Source organism: Seriola lalandi, unplaced genomic scaffold, assembly GCF_002814215.2.
Source record: "Seriola lalandi dorsalis isolate HSWRI2012SDOR001 ecotype SW California unplaced genomic scaffold, Sedor1 jcf7180002054926, whole genome shotgun sequence".
Taxonomy (NCBI): Eukaryota; Metazoa; Chordata; class Actinopteri; order Carangiformes; family Carangidae; genus Seriola; species Seriola lalandi.
This window is the reverse complement of record NW_019525478.1, coordinates 243,394-262,606: the sequence shown is the minus strand read 5'-3', so window position 1 is coordinate 262,606 and position 19,213 is coordinate 243,394. Positions and strand designations below refer to the sequence as shown.

Below are 19,213 nucleotides of genomic sequence, written 5' to 3'. Positions count from 1 at the left end.
AACTCCTCAGCAAACATTCATCTCCACAGGCCCCCCACTGCAGGTTGAAATTAATAAATGTTTCCAGCTCGTAGGACTGGGGGGAGGGGAGGGGATAGTTGGGGGATGTTGAGACTGCAGTAAGAAATACAGTCAGTCTATCTGTCATCAGGTTTTTGAAAATAAATAAATAAATAAATAAATAAAGCAGGAATCTGATATTTTATTGTTTTATAAACTTTATTCCGTCTATCATCTTTACAGTGAGATGAAAAGATCGATACCTCTCTCATGTGTGTGCATTAAATATGAAGCTACAGCCAGCAGCTGGTTAGCTTTTAGTTAATTTAGCTAGCTGCTAACAGCTAGCCTAGCTCTGTTAGCAACACTAAGTGATTAACATGTTATACCTTTTTATGATTAAAGAAAGACCAAGGTGTAAAAATGAACATTACATTTTTACAGGGAGGTTTTGTGCAAGACTATTTATTGGCTTGGAGCAATATGCTAAGCTAAGCTAACCGGCTGCCAAAGTCATGACATCATGTGGAGGCTAGTTTCTCACTACAAATCATCTTCCACTACAAATAATCAAGCACACGACACCGGGGCAGAAAGCACGTTTTCACAAAGTTATAATAGTTTATATTTGGACATTTTCACTTCTAGCCACTTGCTGTTACTGTTCAGAGTTAAACCAGATTGCTGGAACTAACAGCTAATTCTGCTCTGTGGGCTAACAGGCTGGTTTCTTTCTTGAGATAATAAACATCTCCAATTTTTGCGATTCATGCAGTTTCAGGCACAAAAACAACTCTTCGTGTTGATCTCCTCATCAGTAACCTGACGCACCAGATGGTTTGTTAGACAGAACCATCTGCGTAGGCTTCGCTGGGAAACTGTTTGGGAAAGTGCAGCCGCTTTCAAAAATACTTGGTAGGTGATTGGATGAACCATCTGTCTATCACTGTCAATCATGGGATGTGTGTGTCCTTTTCCACGATCAGCGGAGCCAGTTGGTAAATCACACTCCTGCTGAAAGTCAGTCGCTCTTTGCTTTATCACCGATGCTACAGCATCTACGCTAAGACGCCGCTTCAAAGCTGCATTTTTAGTAACTGATGTTATTACAAATAAAACCACTTTTACAAATGAACCTAGAAATTAGAGTTTGACTTTTTATCTACCGGACGGATACGAGTGGTGTCGAACTCCTTCATCTAATCCTCAGCAAGAAAGCTAATTAGCATATTTTGCTATTGCTTTAATAAGTCAGCACAGACCTTAGTTAGTGTTGGAGGTTCTGGTTCCGTCCTGAAATATTATTCTTAAAAGCTTTCGAATAAACAAATCAGACACTTTATTTTACAGATTTTGTATTTCATTGATTTTTGGTAGATAAACTGTACAGTGGCAGAGTGTCACCGCTCTGCCATTTCATTGTTTGGTTTTATTGTTAGCTGCGTTATTTCATCGTGTTTGTGGTTTCCATTAAAAAGCCCTTCCCTCATTTCAATGTAAACAATGTAGGAAATATATTGAATCCCTAAAACTTTCAGCATTTGATTTAATTTCAAGTAGAAGAAAAACAAAAGACCTTTTTTCTTCTTTTTTTTTTTTCTAAATTTAATAAGGATCTTGTTATGTTCATGAAGCTCCATAAATTCAAACTAAAAGTAACTCCAACCTCTACTGGACCACTTCAAGCAAATTTCAAATGACTCTGCTGGTACATATAACACATGCAGGGCTAATAGGGAGGCTGGGCTTCCACTTCAAACACTGGCTTTATGGTAAATGTTTGGCAGAACGCACACACACACACACACACACACACACACACACACACACACACACACACAGTACAAATTTCTCACATTTAACTCGCGATCCTCCCAACTAACAGCTTACACAGACTTTGAAGTGCGTTCCACTCGTCCATTAATAGGAAACATTATTCAGGCCGAATTTGCAAGGAACTCTTTGCCAGAAAGCTTTACATTGGAAACTCAATCTGAAGAGCACACAGTCTGTCTGATGACTACGATGCAGCGGACACAAAACCGGCTCTCTTAAGCAGCTAACACACACACACACACACACACACACACACACACACAGGAACAGACACGACACATTCCCCATACATTTTACGATGTACACAGTCGAACGATACCGTGCAGTGAGAGTGAAATACTACAATTAATCAAGTTATTTACTCTTGTGCATGCCTTCCAGAGCAGACTTAATGAAGAATCCTATGGTCATTATGGGTGGAGTGAAGCAGTGTAATTTGATTGAGGTTTTATGCTGGTCCAAGGCCCAGTTCCCCATCTGTGATGGTCTGGAAGGAAAACACAGCCAAGACTAATGTGAATGATTTTTCTCACTAAGTTTCAGTGCTAAGCTTTGTTTTTTATTGTATGGAATATGTAGAGTCAGCAGAGGACAAGCCAGAGACGCGCTGTACTCATCTGGAAGCTGATATTTGTTTTCAGATTTTGCAAACTGCCCATGTTTTCGTTTTTCAAATCACAACTGTTTATTTACTCGGGTAAGATCTAGCTTGACTTTCTTGTGCTTTTTATTTTTCTTCCCTCCTTCCGTAGCATGTGACTGCCACCCAGTTGGAGCAGCAGGAAAGACGTGTAACCAGACAACGGGCCAATGCCCCTGCAAGGACGGAGTGACAGGAATCACCTGTAACCGCTGCGCCAAGGGCTACCAGCAGAGCCGCTCTCCCATCGCTCCCTGCATCAGTAAGAGCCATTTCTGCCACCTTTGCACACAATGACGGGGTTAAATTCATGTTAACAGCACAAGTGCAGCTGGTACAACTGCTTTAGTGAGGGATACTAATCACTAATGAGTTTCATTAGTGATTAACAAATCATTTATATGTGCTTTATAGATCAGTTATAAGCATTAATAAGCAAACTTTTGGTTTGCTGAGTTGTGAATAAATCCTGTTCAACAAGCATTTTTGCGTCATCGGGCAAGAAAATACACGTGAATTCATGTATTAACAACTTATTAACAAGTATAACTGCAGGCCTGATTGATTATTATAAAGATATATAAACGAACCATCAGGTCTGCAGGAACAAAGGTCATTTTTAAATGGTTCCTGACTTTTTAACAAGCCATCAAGATGAATTAATGGGTATCAACAAGGCAGCACTCGTTATACAAGAGACTAATGTAGCATTCACAAGCCAACAGGGTGTTTTGACAATTTGATAATCCAAAAGGTTTTTCTGGATTGTTCTTAATCTTTATTACCTATAAATAAAACCACACGTTGCAATATATAAACTATATAAACACACCGAAGGCTTAGTCACAGCCGAACGTTGGTGGCAGTGAGATTAATCTGTGTGTCTTCTAAATATTTGGTTCTTGAAGCTTGTGATATAGTGACTATACCCACAGTGCTAGTTGGTAAACTGCTGTAGCTGGGAGCTAACCGCTAACACGCTGTCGCTAGTTAGTCCCAACAGGTCCAACGCCTTCTTTCTATTGTGTTTTGTTTGTTCTGTTTACTTCTCCCCAACAGTTTGTTCAATATCTTACACCATTTAGTTCAATAAAAAGTTACTGGGGAGGGAGAATGAAGCTCTCTTGCTAATGGTCAGTTTGCAAACTTGTCCGTTTAGCTTGGTCTTTACCAGGACAAAAAGTTGTACCAGCGTCTCGTTTCTCGTAACTGTCTGCAAAATCATTCCTCTTCTGTGGAGCAGGTTACTCTCTGACAGACGAGGTCAAACAAGAGTAGATGGTGCAACACGGCTAATAAGCTACGAGCTATTAAGGAAACTCCAACTGGATGTTCCCACAAAGGCCAACTGTGTCAATACGGCTCGCTGCTGGTCAGCGGCAGAAATTCATGGGTCAAAGTTCACCAAAGTTGAACTGAACTGCAAAAACAAAACAAAAAGAAAAATTGTGTGGATTTATTTTGTATCCACGAGCACATCCGCCAATTGTGGGTGATTCCAGACCTTTAGCTAAATCATAAGTCCAAGCTTTGATACCCAGGCTTCATGAGCAATAACAAATCCTGATAATTACCTCAGGACAAGACCTGAAAAGAACAGGACATGTTGCTATGCATGAATTCATGGCTCACACTCGTCTTCGGGTTATTTTTATACCGCTGTTCCATTATTTTAGATGGATTTTTGGCTGTTTAAACCAGAGCCTGGATAAACAGACCATTACTGCTCGCCTAACATGGCCTTGTGAGCCTTCAACACCGTTAACGGTCCGTCTCACAATAAATCCCCAGAACGAGTCCAAGGGAATGATGGCTGATATGTTTATTGGCTGTATCTGCTGCCTGCAGATTCCTGGCCCCTCGGCAATAAACGCCAACGCCTCACAGAAACAGAGATGGGTCACTAGTAGCTGCTTTAGCTAGGAGCATCAAGTAGCTGGCTGGCGTGGACAGATAAGATAACGGTGATGTCTGGGAGGTCGTGTACACACTAACAATTGTCCACTATGTTACTGGGGTTGACATTTCTGATAAAGTCGTGTGGAAATTGGACATGGTCTCTTTGGACCGACAATCAGAGTGATATGTTTGGCCAGAATCCGCAACAATAATTCAAACCTGTGAACCTGCTGGAACAGGATTTCTTCAATTTTGCAGAGAAGGTAACAAATGTGGTGTAAAAATTGGAGGAAATTGGTTTTTTAAGAGCGGACTGTATTTGGTTTTTCTCATATACTTTTTTGAGATAATGTCTTTTGGTTTAGTGCGATATTAAATTTTTTGTGATATCTACCTCCCTGCCAGCTCTGACTTTAACAAGAGCGGCGGCCTTGGCTCTCTGCGCCTACAACCTACTACAATCAGATTAATAGTAAACTCGCTTTCTCGTTACACAGTCTCAGCACGGTCTGTGTGTCAAAAAATCGACCGTCAGTACAACAAGACATCCTATTAAATCCATCCACACGTGTATTTCATATATGCTCTGAACTTATTCACACACGCTCAGGGGTAAAAGAAAAATCTGCTCTTAGACAAAGACATTGAGCTCCTGTATTTTCTCATAGGTGTAACCATCACATAAGCTACAGTCACTGCAACATGGTGATGATGATGATGTGAAACATGCATTTATTCCTCTTTGTCACAGAGATCCCAGTTGCATCTCCTACAGCAACTTACACCAGCTACGAGGAGCCGTCAGGTGAGTAAACACACATCTCTATGACCCTTCCTGTTTTCATGCTCTAGTGGTATTGCTCTTTAATTCTTATTTCTATAATGTTATTTAATCAATGTGGAACGGATCTCTTTTTAATCACTACATACAGATTAACTAAATTAACCGTTCCCACGTGTAATTATAATTATATCTGCTTAACCTTATATGTAATTATGTGTGTATTTCTAGCACATGCATGTTTTTCCATCTCTTCCTTGTATCGCTCGTCAAATTAAACGCACAGCAGTGAGGTCTGACTGCCGCTGATGTGAACTCCAGATATTTTTCCAGTGCTCCCTGTGGCCTCGTTGCCTGTATTCCCAGCCTGCCCTGCAGCCTCCCAAGGGTTTCAGCCCTAATCTGATTACATGCTTCATTTGCACCAGTTTGTATTTCAATCAAGGCCGGTCGCACCAGCAGCGAAGCCCCGTCGGACCCTGTTGTTCATGTGCTCTGACGAGGGTCTCCGTATCACAGCCACATTTACCTGCAGGTTAAAAATAATTTTCAGGGACTGTCTTTAAAGGCTTTTCCCTGAACGTAACTGGGAGCAAACAGGCTGTAAAGCTGCTGCCCGAGCCGCTGATTTGTTCATTCACAGCATATCGCTTTGTTTTACCATGATACTGGTTTGTGTGAACAGGCTGAGTCACCTCTGATCATCGATCAGCGTCTGACGAGAGTGGCGCCACTGACTTCACCGAGCTTTGTTGTGAGTCCCACTTTTATACTATAGTGGCTGCCGAGGCTGTGAGGAGTTTGGACTCCTGTCAGGAACTCCACACAGACACCACCCTCCAAATTAGGAGCAGTGTGGTCCCCGGGGACCCCGCAGAATGAACGTGGCACTGCTGCAGCGACGCACAAAGGGGGCGTTTGTCCTCGCAGCAGGAGATTGGACCTTAATGAGAGCTGTGGGTGTAACAGCCCACTGCGCCGATTGCGCTAAGGGGCTAATGGGCAACGTCAGCTATCAAAGGGAGGTATGATGAAGGCCCCCAGGGGCCAGCGGGAGATAAAGAGCCCCCCCTCCCCCTCCTGCCCTCACCACTTCATTTACATGGAAATCAGGCGTGCTTGATATGGACTCGTCAAATTCATTTACTTTGGGATTTCCTCTTTTCTTATTTCTCCCGCCGCCGCAAAAAGCAGCGGCCGGGCATTCCAGCAGAAATGCTTTCTCTACATACATGAATTCGATCCTCATCCCACACCGCTCTTTTTTTTTTTTTTTTTGAGAGAGGGAGGAGAGGGGCGTTTTTTTCTTCCTCCATCATTACCCAGGCAACCTCATTCACACAGAGTATAATGGGGAAGAAAGGGGAAGACTGGACAGAGGGCTGGAAGAAATAATGAAGTTTGTCCATATTCAGGCAAGCTGAAAGGTCCCCCCTCTCTCTCAACTGCCCCCTCCTTTCTCTTCAGACCTGTCTCTTATACACATCTGGTCCCACCACCGGCTGCCTCATTACAAAAGGTACCTGGCGCAGCGACAGCAGTGGCCATCGATAAAGCCCTTCAGCGTGCTAACCCAGGTACACTGTAAAAGCAATACTGCTCAGACATTAATCATAAGTCTGAGAGCTTCTTTCTCAGGGGGGTGGATTGGGGGCACCGAACATTTAGCCTCGACCTGCATTAAAGTATTCACTCTCTCGCCTCATGCGGCTGAGATGCTGCTAAAAGGTCCCCCTGCTAATTTTGGGCAGGTCACTAGCTAATTCCCCCCCCACCCCCCTTCCTCGTGACCCCTCTTTTGTGCGGGAGTGACCTCAGAGATCTCACACACAATGCATGCCAGGACACTGACGAGGCGGCAGGCAGGCTGCAGTGGAAAAGTTGGGAGTGTGTTGACAGACACAGGAGGATCTGTGTAAGCTTTAATCCGTTTCACAGTGGCACTTTGAAGGCATCTTTAAGACCCCGGGGCCACAAATACAATACAACAATACCACATGTGAAGCCCGTCCGGCTGAATCCGCACTTAATGTGTCATAAGAAGCGTTTCACACAGGGTGAAATCCACAACCTAAATTCTCCATCTCTCTTTCCCTCTCACCTTTTTCTCCCCCCCCCCTCCCAGATTGTGAATCTCACTGTAAAGCTTCCAAGGGAAAGATGAAGATCACCATGAAGAAGTACTGTAAAAAAGACTACGGTAAGTGAGTCCAATACGCAGGAATGTGTGCTGCCAGACGTCAGCCAGCAGTCAAGAGGTCAGATGTCTCAATTAATCAGATGGCGAGCGCGGCCAATCCACACCCTGCTGCTGCTGCTGCTGCTGCTGCTCTCCGCGTTTCAGCGATCGTTTACTCGCACAGGCCTCAGGTCACGTCCACTAATGCGGATTAATATGAAAACATATCTCTCCTCTCTGTGATGCGAGCTTCCAGGCACACTAAAGCTGATGGTTCCCACCTTTGAAAAACAGAAGGTTTTTCAGAAACGCTCTCCAGAGTGGATCGGTTTGACGCGCGGACACGGAAAACTGAGCCTTTTTCCAAAATGTGCAACCGACCGTCGGCCAATATTCTGTCACTTATAAGTGATCCGTGCGAGTGCTGACGCAGCTGATTTGATCCCACAGTACAGGTGTTTCAGTGACATACCTTTTGCTTTTCTGTTGTCGAGCAACTGCACGAGCAATTACACGGCGGTTCAGTTGAGGGTCTTGATGTAAATCCCCAGGAATTACATTTAGAATTTCACAATAAAACACCTGGGACCAAGCGAGGAATATTTGTCAAAGCGGTCTATAAATTCAGCCCCTCTCCTCTCCAGATATTTGTTGTAAGGAGTGCGGTTGTTGGCCAGCTGAAAGTACAGGGAGAGAACTTTTTCACACTACTGTATACCGCCTTTATTTAACTGTTCGATATTTTGAAGCAGCACCGGTTGGGGTTTTCTTTCAAAATGCTGCTGGCAACTCAAGAAAGCTGATTTCCTGAGGGCGATATTTAAAACTAACCCGAGCATGAAGAGTTAGAATTTGTGAGAGGAGCTCACGCTTAAACCTCAGAGAGAGATTCATCGTTTATCCACTAAACCTTGAACGAATTCCCCTGAAACAGTTAAAAATCTGATCGGTTTCAACCTCGGCTGGTTCACCGGGGTTCAGGGGAAAAGACAGTACCTCAGCCTGACCTTTTCTATGCATTCTTTCAGGCATGTCTCCTGATTGTGTAACCGGGACAACAGGTGGGAGACAGTAATGACAGTTATTTCAGAACTTACTCCCCAAAATTTCACAAACCCAAAAAAAAAACCCCCCAAAAAAAACGTAGAGAACACTTCAAATAAATCAGGAGAAGCAGCAGCTCAGATCTCCGCCAAGGCCAATGTCAAACGACATACACCAGACTCAAGAGGAAAAAAAAATAAATAAAAATTCATAGGAAATGATCCGGATCTGCTCCAAAAATTAATGGGTTCCTCCTTGGCCAATACCCCACCCCTCCACCAAGTTCAGCACAAATCGGTTCTGTGCTTTTTGTGTCATCGTGCGGACAAACAAACGCACACATTGTGAACACAACGTCCTCAGCAGAGGTAATAAAACCTGGTTATTGATTCTTTCGTCGACGCTTATTCTCCCACCAATTAGGACACACACCTTCAATAAATGCAGCGTCCTAAGATTGACCCATTTGAGCACACAACTAATTTTTTAACTCCTCAATTGTGTTGAGGACGGCCTCTTCTCTCGCCCTGCAGACTTGCACAAGAAGAAGAAGAAGAAGAAGAAGAAGAGCGCGCTGCAGGAGTATGCACGAGTGTGCTTTGTCCAGCGCAGTCCGCCTCAGGCATCTGGATAAAGTTTCATCCATTTTAGCGCAACTCCCAAAACCGACGAGAGAAGCCAAAACACACAGCAATCACATCACGTTTCATTATGTCCACGAATCCACACAGAACAAGAGTCACAGCTGAGATGCATCCGACCGCGTTGCGACGGGTAAATAAATATCACGTTACGGGGTCTGAAACGACGTATTAAGACGTTGCGTCGATCGAATCAACAACTTGGAAGACGGAGAGGAAATTTGATGTTTTGATGGATCAGTGATTAATGATACAGGGTCCATTATCTGTCAACCACAAACCACAACAATAGAAGAGTAGATTCCAACACAGGGGGATATAAGTATGCAACAGAGGCAGGGGGAGAACACGTTTTTTTACCCTACTGTGTAGCTGCACACTCATCCACATGGCAAACGATCCACTCCACTCTTTGGATTTTCTGCACCATTAATCATCGCAATAAAATGGTTTATCTGTTATCGATGGATCCACATATGTAAACCACAGAGACCCAAAAAAGAAGAAGAAGAAAAAAAAAAAGCCTTTGAGGCAGATCCAGTGTTCCCCATGATGCACTCTGCTCTCTGCCAAGTCTTGGCAAGCATTGTATCCACTAAAAAGACAATAAGAGCGCGCCTCTGGAGACCCAACCTACATTTGTCTTTGTTAAACTATTACGAATTCCTTGTCATTTTCAAAGCTGCATCATTAGTAACTTGTAGAACATTTGTGTCGTATAGATTTTTATTGGACAGTTAATGTAAAGTCGTCCTTTGACGCTTTCAGCTCCTCTAAGGTCAGTGAAACGTCATCCACTGTCTGTCGGGAAACTCGCTTCATATACTTTCAAAACAGCATCCAACAGAGCAAAAAAATGGCCGAACATATTTTACTCCCCCTCACGGTCGAGTCGACGGTAATTCAGGCCATTTGTTTCATTTTGCCCGGGGGGGGGGGGCGTAGCCATTATTCATATTTCCATTGACTTAAATCTTAATCGTCAGAGCGGAGACGGACCCTGCGTCTATAAATCAGCCGGGCTGATGCGAGCAAAGCGGGCGCTTCCTGTTGGTTTCCTCTGAAGTTCCTCTAGAAAGTCTGGAAGCAGATGATCCGGCCTGAGCCGCGGCAGCACGGCAGACATCATCGCTTAGCATGCGTTCCCCTTTGCCTCGGTCTAATTCATTTCTCAGGCCTGTCGCCTTGCTTTTGTGGGGGCCTCAGAGTCTCTGCTCTGTTCTTTTTTTTTGGGGGGGCCACAACCCCCCATGTGTGAGTGGTGATGCAGGGCCCCCCCCCCCAGGGGTCACGGGAAGGGGCCCTCTGTTTAAACACAGTTGTGCGCTCTGCCGGCACCGAGCATTCCTCGGGGCACAAACAGGTGGTAAATTAGGCAGACGGTGACGGATTGCCACCCCCGGAGAGAAAGAAATATGTTTTGTTTATTCAATTTTTGTTTTTCATCGGCGCCGTAGCTACGGAGACGGCGGACACAAAGGGATTATATTCTCGCCTCAAACCCTCCTCTGCACACACGTACCCTCCCTCTCCCTGCCACCAGGAGGACAATGAATCAAAGGGCCGCGTGTTTACCGACGCTCCGGGGTAGTGCTCAAAGGCAGGACGACCCCCCTCCACCCCCACCCCTCCCTCTCTTAGCCACCCCTCTGTGCTCACCCAAGGGTAGCAGGTCCCCTGATCATTCACTCAGCTGATAACCAGAGGGGACAGGGGCCTCAGTGTGGTAATTAAGCAAGCTCTAATTTCATTAGCCCCTCGCTTGTTGGTGGCATGCAGTGTCAAGCCGCAGCACACTGCCCAAAGAAGATAAACCCAGTGGGAAGTTTGGCTGCGAGGGAGAGCTCAGCTGGCGGCCATTGTGCAAGAGCGGGATCATCTAACACTTATCTCTCCCCTTCCGCCGTCTGTCTCACCAAAACAGTGTGCGCTATTTCGTAACAGATTGTTTGACCCCGCGCTCTCAGTCTCTCTCCCCGTGTCTGTTTCTGATCCAACCAATGGGCAGAAGGTGTGTGTGTGTGTGTGTTTAAAAACACTGAGAACACACTTGAGAGAGAAAGAGACACTGACACAGAGACCGGGCCTGGATGCCGTAACCGAGTCCCCTCGGCCCGGAGAGGGAGAGCGCTATCTCCGCTGGATTCTCACGCTGCGGAGTTGGATGCAGCTCTGGGAGCAGAACCCGGATAGCTCATGAGGTCGGAAACACATCCTGATTCTCCTGGAACTTTTTCTGTGGCTGGGAAGACAAACAGTGGCCCCTCCTTCTTCACCCACCCCCCTCCTCACACACCCTTTATGTGTCTGGATGAAGGAGAGAGGGCTGCATTGAATGGCAGGGCTGTGAGAGCTCGCTCTACTCAGCCCAACAAACCTTCTTTCTTCTGAAATTGTGTGCAATTTGCTCACGCCATGCATTGACACACATACTCAAACACCCCGCTCCTCCGGTTCTCCTCATTCTTGGCAGTAAAAGGGGACGACTGATGAACACCAAAAGTGATCATGTTCAGCCAGAAAGGCAAAGAAAAAGGCGAACCTGCACAGATATCAGAATAAAATAAGGAATTACTGTTTGGATTATTATTATTACAAATTATTTTGTTTACTTGCAAACCCACGCCCTGGCACTTTATGAAGCTTGTGTGCACAACAAAAACCACAGGGACTGGTTCAGCAATAAATGATTCATATATAGATAAATGGACAAATATAAAAATTTGTTTCCCATCATCTAATCCAATCGTCTCCAGATTAAATTACTTCTCACAATTGTAACTGAACCCTCCCTCCCCCTCCTCCTCCTCCTCCTCTTCCTCTCTGCACACCTTCATGTTAATTCCACATTCCTGGCTGAACCCACGGGGGCTAACGCACTTCACTTCAAGCACAGATTAACTCTGTCGCCTTTCAGCTGTTTACCTCTTGTTCCAATCAATGTGAGGAAGTAATGGTTGCTTTGTTGGACGGAGAATCCGTGCAGGGGAGCTTCTGCAAAAGGAAGCTTTACTCATTTCCTGATATTAAAATATCTGCCACAAGTGGTGTTCCAATAGTTCCCAGGTTCAGCGCGGTTTTAGCCCGAGGTTGTCAATGTTCAGACTCCACTTTAGCACCTGATTAAGCAATTGGAAAGGATCTGTTTCAGAAGTTATATTGTTAGCAGATGTGGCATTTTTCTATAAAACTTTTTCTTTTGGCCGTTTATTTTTTTATTTTTTTGCAAAAAAAAAAGAAAGAAAGAAAAATAACGCTGCCTGGCCACCTGAAGGAAAAGCTTTCCTCTGCTCTTCAGATGTTCTCCGCCAGAAAGCTTTTGTGATCGCGAGGGGAATTGCTATGACAACCGTTGCCGTAATAGGGCGTGTGGCTCAGGAGCGCGAGGAAAAGGTCAGAGGTCAGAGATGAGGGGAGCCATTTCTGGGTCACGTTCAAACAGCAGCTTTTATTGGACGTTTTATACGATGTTGTATAAAAGTGTTGGCATCTGTCTGCTGCCTCGCACAGATGCCAACTCTGGAATAAAGAGGCTGTTACAGTTTATGACAGCGGTTCCCGAACCTTGTCTGATGCACGCTGGCGATGAAGTCACGTACCCCTTTATCAACACTGTCGAATCCAAGCGTGGTCATTTGCATTTATTTTAAAATGGATGTTTTTCTAAACACAAGGACGTTTTTTCACCCCACAGATCCGTCAGTGTTCGAGCGGGTTTCTAGTAGCAGAAGATAAGAGTTGTAGCACTTCGCAAAGTATTTTTAACCCTTTATCCATTACTGTTGGCGATTTAAACCGTTTATCATCTACTTTCTTACTTTACCTTTATTACCCACAATCCTCTATTTCAACCGCTTATTGTCTTTCAGCTAGAAACCAGAGGTGGGCGACTTGAGTCACATGACTTCACAAATTTGAGGACTTGAGACTGAGATAAAAGACTCGACTTTACTCTGACTTGGTTTTCATGACGTCAGATTGATTGATTGATTGAAAAGTTACATTTTGCTTTTGAAACATAACTTGGCAACCTACTAGGACGCAGCAGACCAGCCGAGGCCAACGCACGAACAAGCTCTCATGGGGAGGGGCTAAATCCAAAAAGACTAAAACTTGCACTGCAGGAGAACAAAGCACAACACAGGTTCTACATTGAAATGTCAAGAATTAGACCGGAACCTAGAAGAGCAAATCCCTCCTCCAAGGCCGAACAAGCCTCGTCGTCCCTGGTCTATGACCCACGCCTCCATCGAGTCAGGAGCAAGTTCAGTACTTTTTAGAGCTGAAAATTTAACAGACACGACAACTACTGTATTCAGGTTGCTCTGATCAGTCGCTAACTCTTCTCTCAGGTGTACAAATACAGGGGGCGCAGACGTCATAAAGGTGATTTAACCCTGGCTTCTCTCTTCTCCCCCACCCAGCTGTCCAAGTGCACGTCCTGAAGGGAGACAAAGCCGGCGAGTGGTGGAAGTTCACCGTCAACATCATTTCCGTCTACAAACAAGGTGAGCACCGCATCCGCCGCGGGGACCAGCTGCTGTGGGTGCGCGCGAAGGACGTGGCCTGCAAATGCCCCAAGATCAAGCCCGGGAGGAAGTACCTGCTCCTGGGCACGGACGACGACTCCCCCGGGCAGAGCGGCGTGGTGGCGGACAAGGGGAGCCTGCTCATCCCCTGGAAGGACCTGTGGGGCCGCCGGCTGAGGAAGTTCCAGCAGCGCGACAAGAGGGGAAAGTGCTAAAAGTAGCGGGGAGAGAATAAGAGAGAGATTGAGGGGGAGGTGGAGGCGAAACAACACCTCTACTGGGATTGAATGCGAGGAAGAGGAGAGGATGGATGGATGAATTAAAAAAATAAATAAATAAATAAACTGGAAGAATAAAAGATAGAGAGACACAGGTGAAAAGTAGGAGAGATGGGGGAATGACTGAGTGCTGCTGCTCTGAGTTGGAGCGAAGAGATTAGTGTTTTTTGTTTGTTTTTTTTTTAGGAACTTTTGTGAAGGAGCTCATTCTACAGTTTTTCTGTTCGTCTTTCAAGGTTTGTTTTGTCGTGTAATTGCAGAGTTTGCACCTAATGTTACAGATATGTCACATCCTGACTATTTTACCCATGATGCTGTTGTTTTGTTTTGTTTAGTTTTTTTAAAAAGTCCCTTCAGTTGTTTTAAAGAGCAATGCATCTACTGTATCACCCCTTCTGTGTCTGCAGAGGATCTATGTCCAGTTCAAAGGCTGCATCTTGCAACCTGCCAAACTTTGAAGAAACTTTTTTCTCAACAACTGGAAGCGAAAACACACAAAAAAAAAAGAAAAGAAAAAAAAGAAATTGTGAAATTGTGAAATTGTTTATAACTGCGGTGAGAGTGCCATCCTGCCCGAGAGCTCCCTGCTCGTATGTGAGTGTTACCTCAGTGTTGTGGGAACAGAACGCCATAATGATCCTCTCCTCATTCTGTATAATGATCTCAGTACATGCGAGTCTTTGTTTCGGCGCTTATCGATATATATCCGCAGTTATGTTGTGGTTGTGACCTCTGCAATGTAAAGTAACCATACGTGCATACATAGACATTTATTTTTTAGTAGACGGTGCCGTAGCATCAGCTAGATGTAGAGTAAACGTGTCAACCATGCACTTATTTTTACTAGTCAACCCCTTTAGAACATATGAGATATGTTCACGATTATTATTATTATTATTATTTTTATTTTTATTTTTTAGAGTGGCATCCAAAAAAGAAAAGAATCCCATACTGAACCATATGATGCAAAAAGCTGCCTCACTGATGACTTGCTCTGTGTGGCCCGATGCGTCTGATTGACAGCGACAGTCCTGTTGAAAACGTGCAGAAGACAGTGTTGGTTCTCCAGGAGACGTGAGGCGGATGTCCCCAACATCTGCAAAGTGAGAGCGCTGATTGATTCTCACTTCGTTCATTTAAAAAAAAATAAGAAAAATTAAAAAAAAAAAATAGAAAGAAAGAAAAGAGAGAGAGAGAGAATATCGACCTATCAAGCAATCCTCATACCACTGACATACTGCATGCTCACTATTTACTGTAGCTGACTGATAGCTAACAATGATTGTGAATTATGTACACATTTAATTTGTATACAGTACTCAGTGTTGTGGGAAAATAACCTGTGGAGTGATGAGATATCACAGATGTTTTATTGTGCAGTGCGTTCAGCACGCCGCGTGTTCAAACGTCCGTCACCTCAACGCCACTTTTTGACGACTGGATTCCATTATCAAGACTTGGTACTCGACAAAAAGGCATGAGCGATTGTCTACATGTTATATAGCTGTATAGTATTACTTCTTCTTTTTTTTTTATGTTGTTGTTTTGTTAAACATTAACTAGATCTATCTCCATGTGAATTTAACCAGAGTTTTAAATACTAGAGGCTTAATAAATGGAAAAGACAGTCTCACACACTGAGACTTTTGAGTTTACACATACACAAAAAACAGCCAGTACACTAACACGTATGCAGGGCCACACCTAATAAGACACACAGGTACACCTCAGTACTCTGTGCATCATATACTGTATGCATTTGAAAATTTACAACGTGCTAATAAAGTCTCTGCCAACACATCTGCACCGACGCATTTCAGCCCGTTTTGCAGCCGTTTGTAATGAAAGGTACTCGCCACCAGACTCCCGCTCTCCATAAATATTATATCTGAATAATTATCTGCTCATGTTTATACATTGGCTTGTAAATGATGTTTAGCAGTGTCCATTGCAAATGGTTGTGTAATGTCTTGTAATACTAATATATTATGTTTATCACAAATGAATATATTTAATGACACATGAAACAATGTGGCTTTTGTGGTTTTTATTTTTGACCTTTTATTTTTTACTTTTTGCATTGAATTGTAGATGGCTGTAATGAAAAGTATTGATACGTGTCTGGCTATTGAACAGCCTGATAGAACTGAAAATTAATTCATCTGAAATAAACTGTGTAAAAACTCAGGATGATCCCAGCTGAAATGACATTTTTAGTTCTTTTCATCATCAAAAAGTGTCTTTTTTTCCCCCCGATAACACAACGCAACACACAACGAACAATGTGCTGCAACACATTACGTCACTTCTTCTCTCAGTTATTGTGAGTAAATTTATCCTGTAACATTTCTACAAAACACAAGAAGCGACAACAAAATTAGTCAAAACTCAAATAACGTCTTGACGATAAACTACTGGGGAACAGAAATGTAGTTTAGAGTTTGATACAAACACACTTTACTGAGGTTTAACTGCACGACACACGCTTTAAGAAACAGTCATTAATAAATACAACAAATCACACGACCATTTTTACAATAAAGAGGCAAGAAAAAGCAGAAAATAACTTTTAAAACAATTAAATACTTTAATATAGTTCTCAAGTCCCTCTGCTTCTTCCTGTGTATATATACAGACCCATAAGTATTTTACAGATACCATATATAGAGAATATTGAAAGTGTAATTACAGGTTGTGATTTAAAACGTCACATTTCCTCTGTTTAAATGAAAAAGTGCAGGAGTGCGACTGATAAACAAGCTCAGTGGGATGCAACACTGGAAAAACAACTTTCTAAACCCGACGTGTTTTTGTGAATCCTTAAGAAATACAAAACTTCTTCATGAATCCACTGTAATTATTGACATTTACTGAAGCAAAGCGTTTGAAATAAGCGAATTCTGTGAAGGGGAGTCGTCGCTGTGAAGTAAATGAATTAAAACACTGGCTGCTGCCAAAGAACTTCAACCATGCCCTGCAGCACAGGTCACCATTTGTGTTGGATCCTGTGCCTCTATAAACTTCACAGACAATAAGGTCTGGCTGTAAGATTGCTATAATGCAGGCATATTACTAAAAGGGTGATATCACCAACGTGTCTAATCCAAACCGCAGATGTTATTGTTGTAGCTGCGAGGTTCTGGCATCAGTGGAAAACCCCTTAACTTATTCCTCTGGGAGTTTTACGCAAAAACACACAATTCTGAACCTTCTCCAAATGAGCGTCCATCTGTCTTGGCTCGTGCACGGAGTATTGATATACTGCTCCTGCAATGCCCAGCGCAAAATGCTCCGGAGGGGACGACCAATTATACAGTCACTGCTGAAAGTTCAAGCTGCGTTCTCCATTAATGTAAGGCCACCAGGATTACCAGCCATAAAACCACTGCGAGCCCCGGCGGATGGAGGAGGAGAGAGAGAGAGAGAGAGAGAGAGAGAGAGAGAGAGAGAGAGAGAGAGAGAGAGAGAGAGAGCGAGGGATGGAGAGGTCGGAGGATGAGTGTGTTTGTGTTGTGACAGGTATGTTTAAAAACTCACTTCAAGCTTATTAAGGCCGAGCGTTGCGTAAGATCACGGTGGGACTGTGATTTCTCTCATGAACCCGGGGCGGGACGGGAGGGTTGAAAGGAGATCTGGGCGTGTGTGAACTTCCCGCTCAGTGTGCGCAAAGATGAAGCTGGAACAACAAACACAGACGTGATATGAACAAAAGTTTTTCTGGCATTCGCGTTAGACGGAGCGGACTGAACGCGGAGGGTCAGGTTTCCATCAGCAGCACCAACTTGGAACTTTCCACACATATAAACCCCCCCACCCACCAACCACCACCACCAGTCCCTCCGCTGTCATTGTCTCCCTGCTCCTCGGAAAACAAAGTCCGGCAGGTCAGCGCTGATGATGCGTCCTGGCTGTAGAGGCAGGGCGGCCCTCTGCCCTCCGGTTGTACGCTGCGCTGACAGCTGCCAGGAAATGGAAACAGCAAAGTGGTTGAATGAAGCGTTCTATACGTCCGCTGATGAGGACTGGGTGGAAAAAAAGACCCTGATTTGAACCTATAAAAACATTTGGAGGATTTGAATTTATTGCCTTTTTCTTTATTGTTCCTTGCCCCCTTTGTTTTTTTGTTTTTTCTGAAGGTTAAAGCGGTAAACATCTGTGAAACCTCCACGCATCTCGCCGTTTTAATTCTGCTTACAGCGTCGCTCCGAGGAACCTCAGACCTCGAATCAGTGAACCAACTCAGAAAGTGTTCAAAAGCATGACTCACACAAGTCTAGTGAGGTTGTTTTTCTTGCTGACGAATCTCAAGCTCCTAAAAAACAACAAACAAACAAACAAACAAACAAACAAACTCGGAACAGGAAGCGTTTACAAGCTGCCTGATCCTGTTCACACGTCCTCAACAACAGGCCTGAGCACAGTCCTTAAGAAAAGAGAGAAAAGGTAGCATCCACACTGTAAAATAACAATCTAATTAGAAAGTAATTACAGCGTATTGACGAGGCAGTCATTAACTTCAGAGTAAATGAACAGTGTTTTAATGACTATGATTGAGTTTTTATTACATGGGAGGGAGGGAGAAAACAAATTATTGAGCACTACCCAAATGAGTGTGTGTAGGGAGCTGAGAGGCCTGTGATACTTAAGTGGATTAGTTGTTTGGGGAGAAGGAGGAACACCGGAGAGGATCACAGAGACTGATTTGCATCACCCAGCGGCTCTGGGCCTTCAGCGCCACCATTTCTAATCTCTATTCACAGATGAGCCCTGCGCCTGAGGGGGAAGCGACCGTCGAAGGAAGGACTTTAATTTAACGTCAGCGCCACATCTCATTCCGCCGAGTCCCGTCAGATTTAACGTCTGATATTCATGCATGAGATTCTCCACGACCAGCGCTTTAAGTGGAGGGAAAACTGTATGCAATCATCGGTCTTTTGTTTTTCCTGAAACCCACTTGGCCTCCTGCTCCTTCTTCTTAACCCTCCGTAAAAAACAAAAAAAACCCAGAGCTGCGCCACAGATGCCGTTTTGTTTTGCTCCCGAGCACCGGACTAAACAGAGAACAACACAACACTGTGTTTTCTCAGCTGACTAAATGTATTTCCAAGCCCCGTTTACTTTGCTTCTCTCGAGGATGAGAAAACATACATCATATAAAACACACAGAAATAAATCATCTGTCAAATACGATCAAATCGAACTTCAGGAATTTGGCTTGACCTCCTTCCGTCCTGAATCCGTTTCACTTGTCACCTATTTGACTGCAATCCATGCACACAACCGGGTGGCGTGCTGTGTCGAGCGCCATCTTCCACACGGCGATGACCACTCTCTTTTGCTTCCCAGGCTTCATTCAGTCGGGGCTCCAGCAGAGTGGGGGGGGGGG

General features: G+C 44.1%; 1 protein-coding gene across 4 annotated transcripts in view; it reads left to right on the top strand.

Moving 5' to 3' along the window:
• The window catches only part of ntn1b (netrin 1b), a 44,510-nt gene extending 28,496 nt beyond the window's left edge, over window positions 1–16,014 (top strand). For all 4 annotated transcript variants that reach the window (XM_023431677.2, XM_023431676.2, XM_023431678.2 and 1 more), the window contains 4 exons: window positions 2,589–2,738; window positions 5,127–5,180; window positions 7,282–7,356; window positions 13,445–16,014. In XM_023431677.2, coding sequence (XP_023287445.1) covers window positions 2,589–2,738; window positions 5,127–5,180; window positions 7,282–7,356; window positions 13,445–13,764 — 599 coding nt within the window. In that variant the 3' untranslated portion in view covers window positions 13,765–16,014. The remainder of the gene's footprint in view (window positions 1–2,588; window positions 2,739–5,126; window positions 5,181–7,281; window positions 7,357–13,444) is intronic.
• The last annotated feature ends 3,199 nt before the right edge of the window (window positions 16,015–19,213 follow it).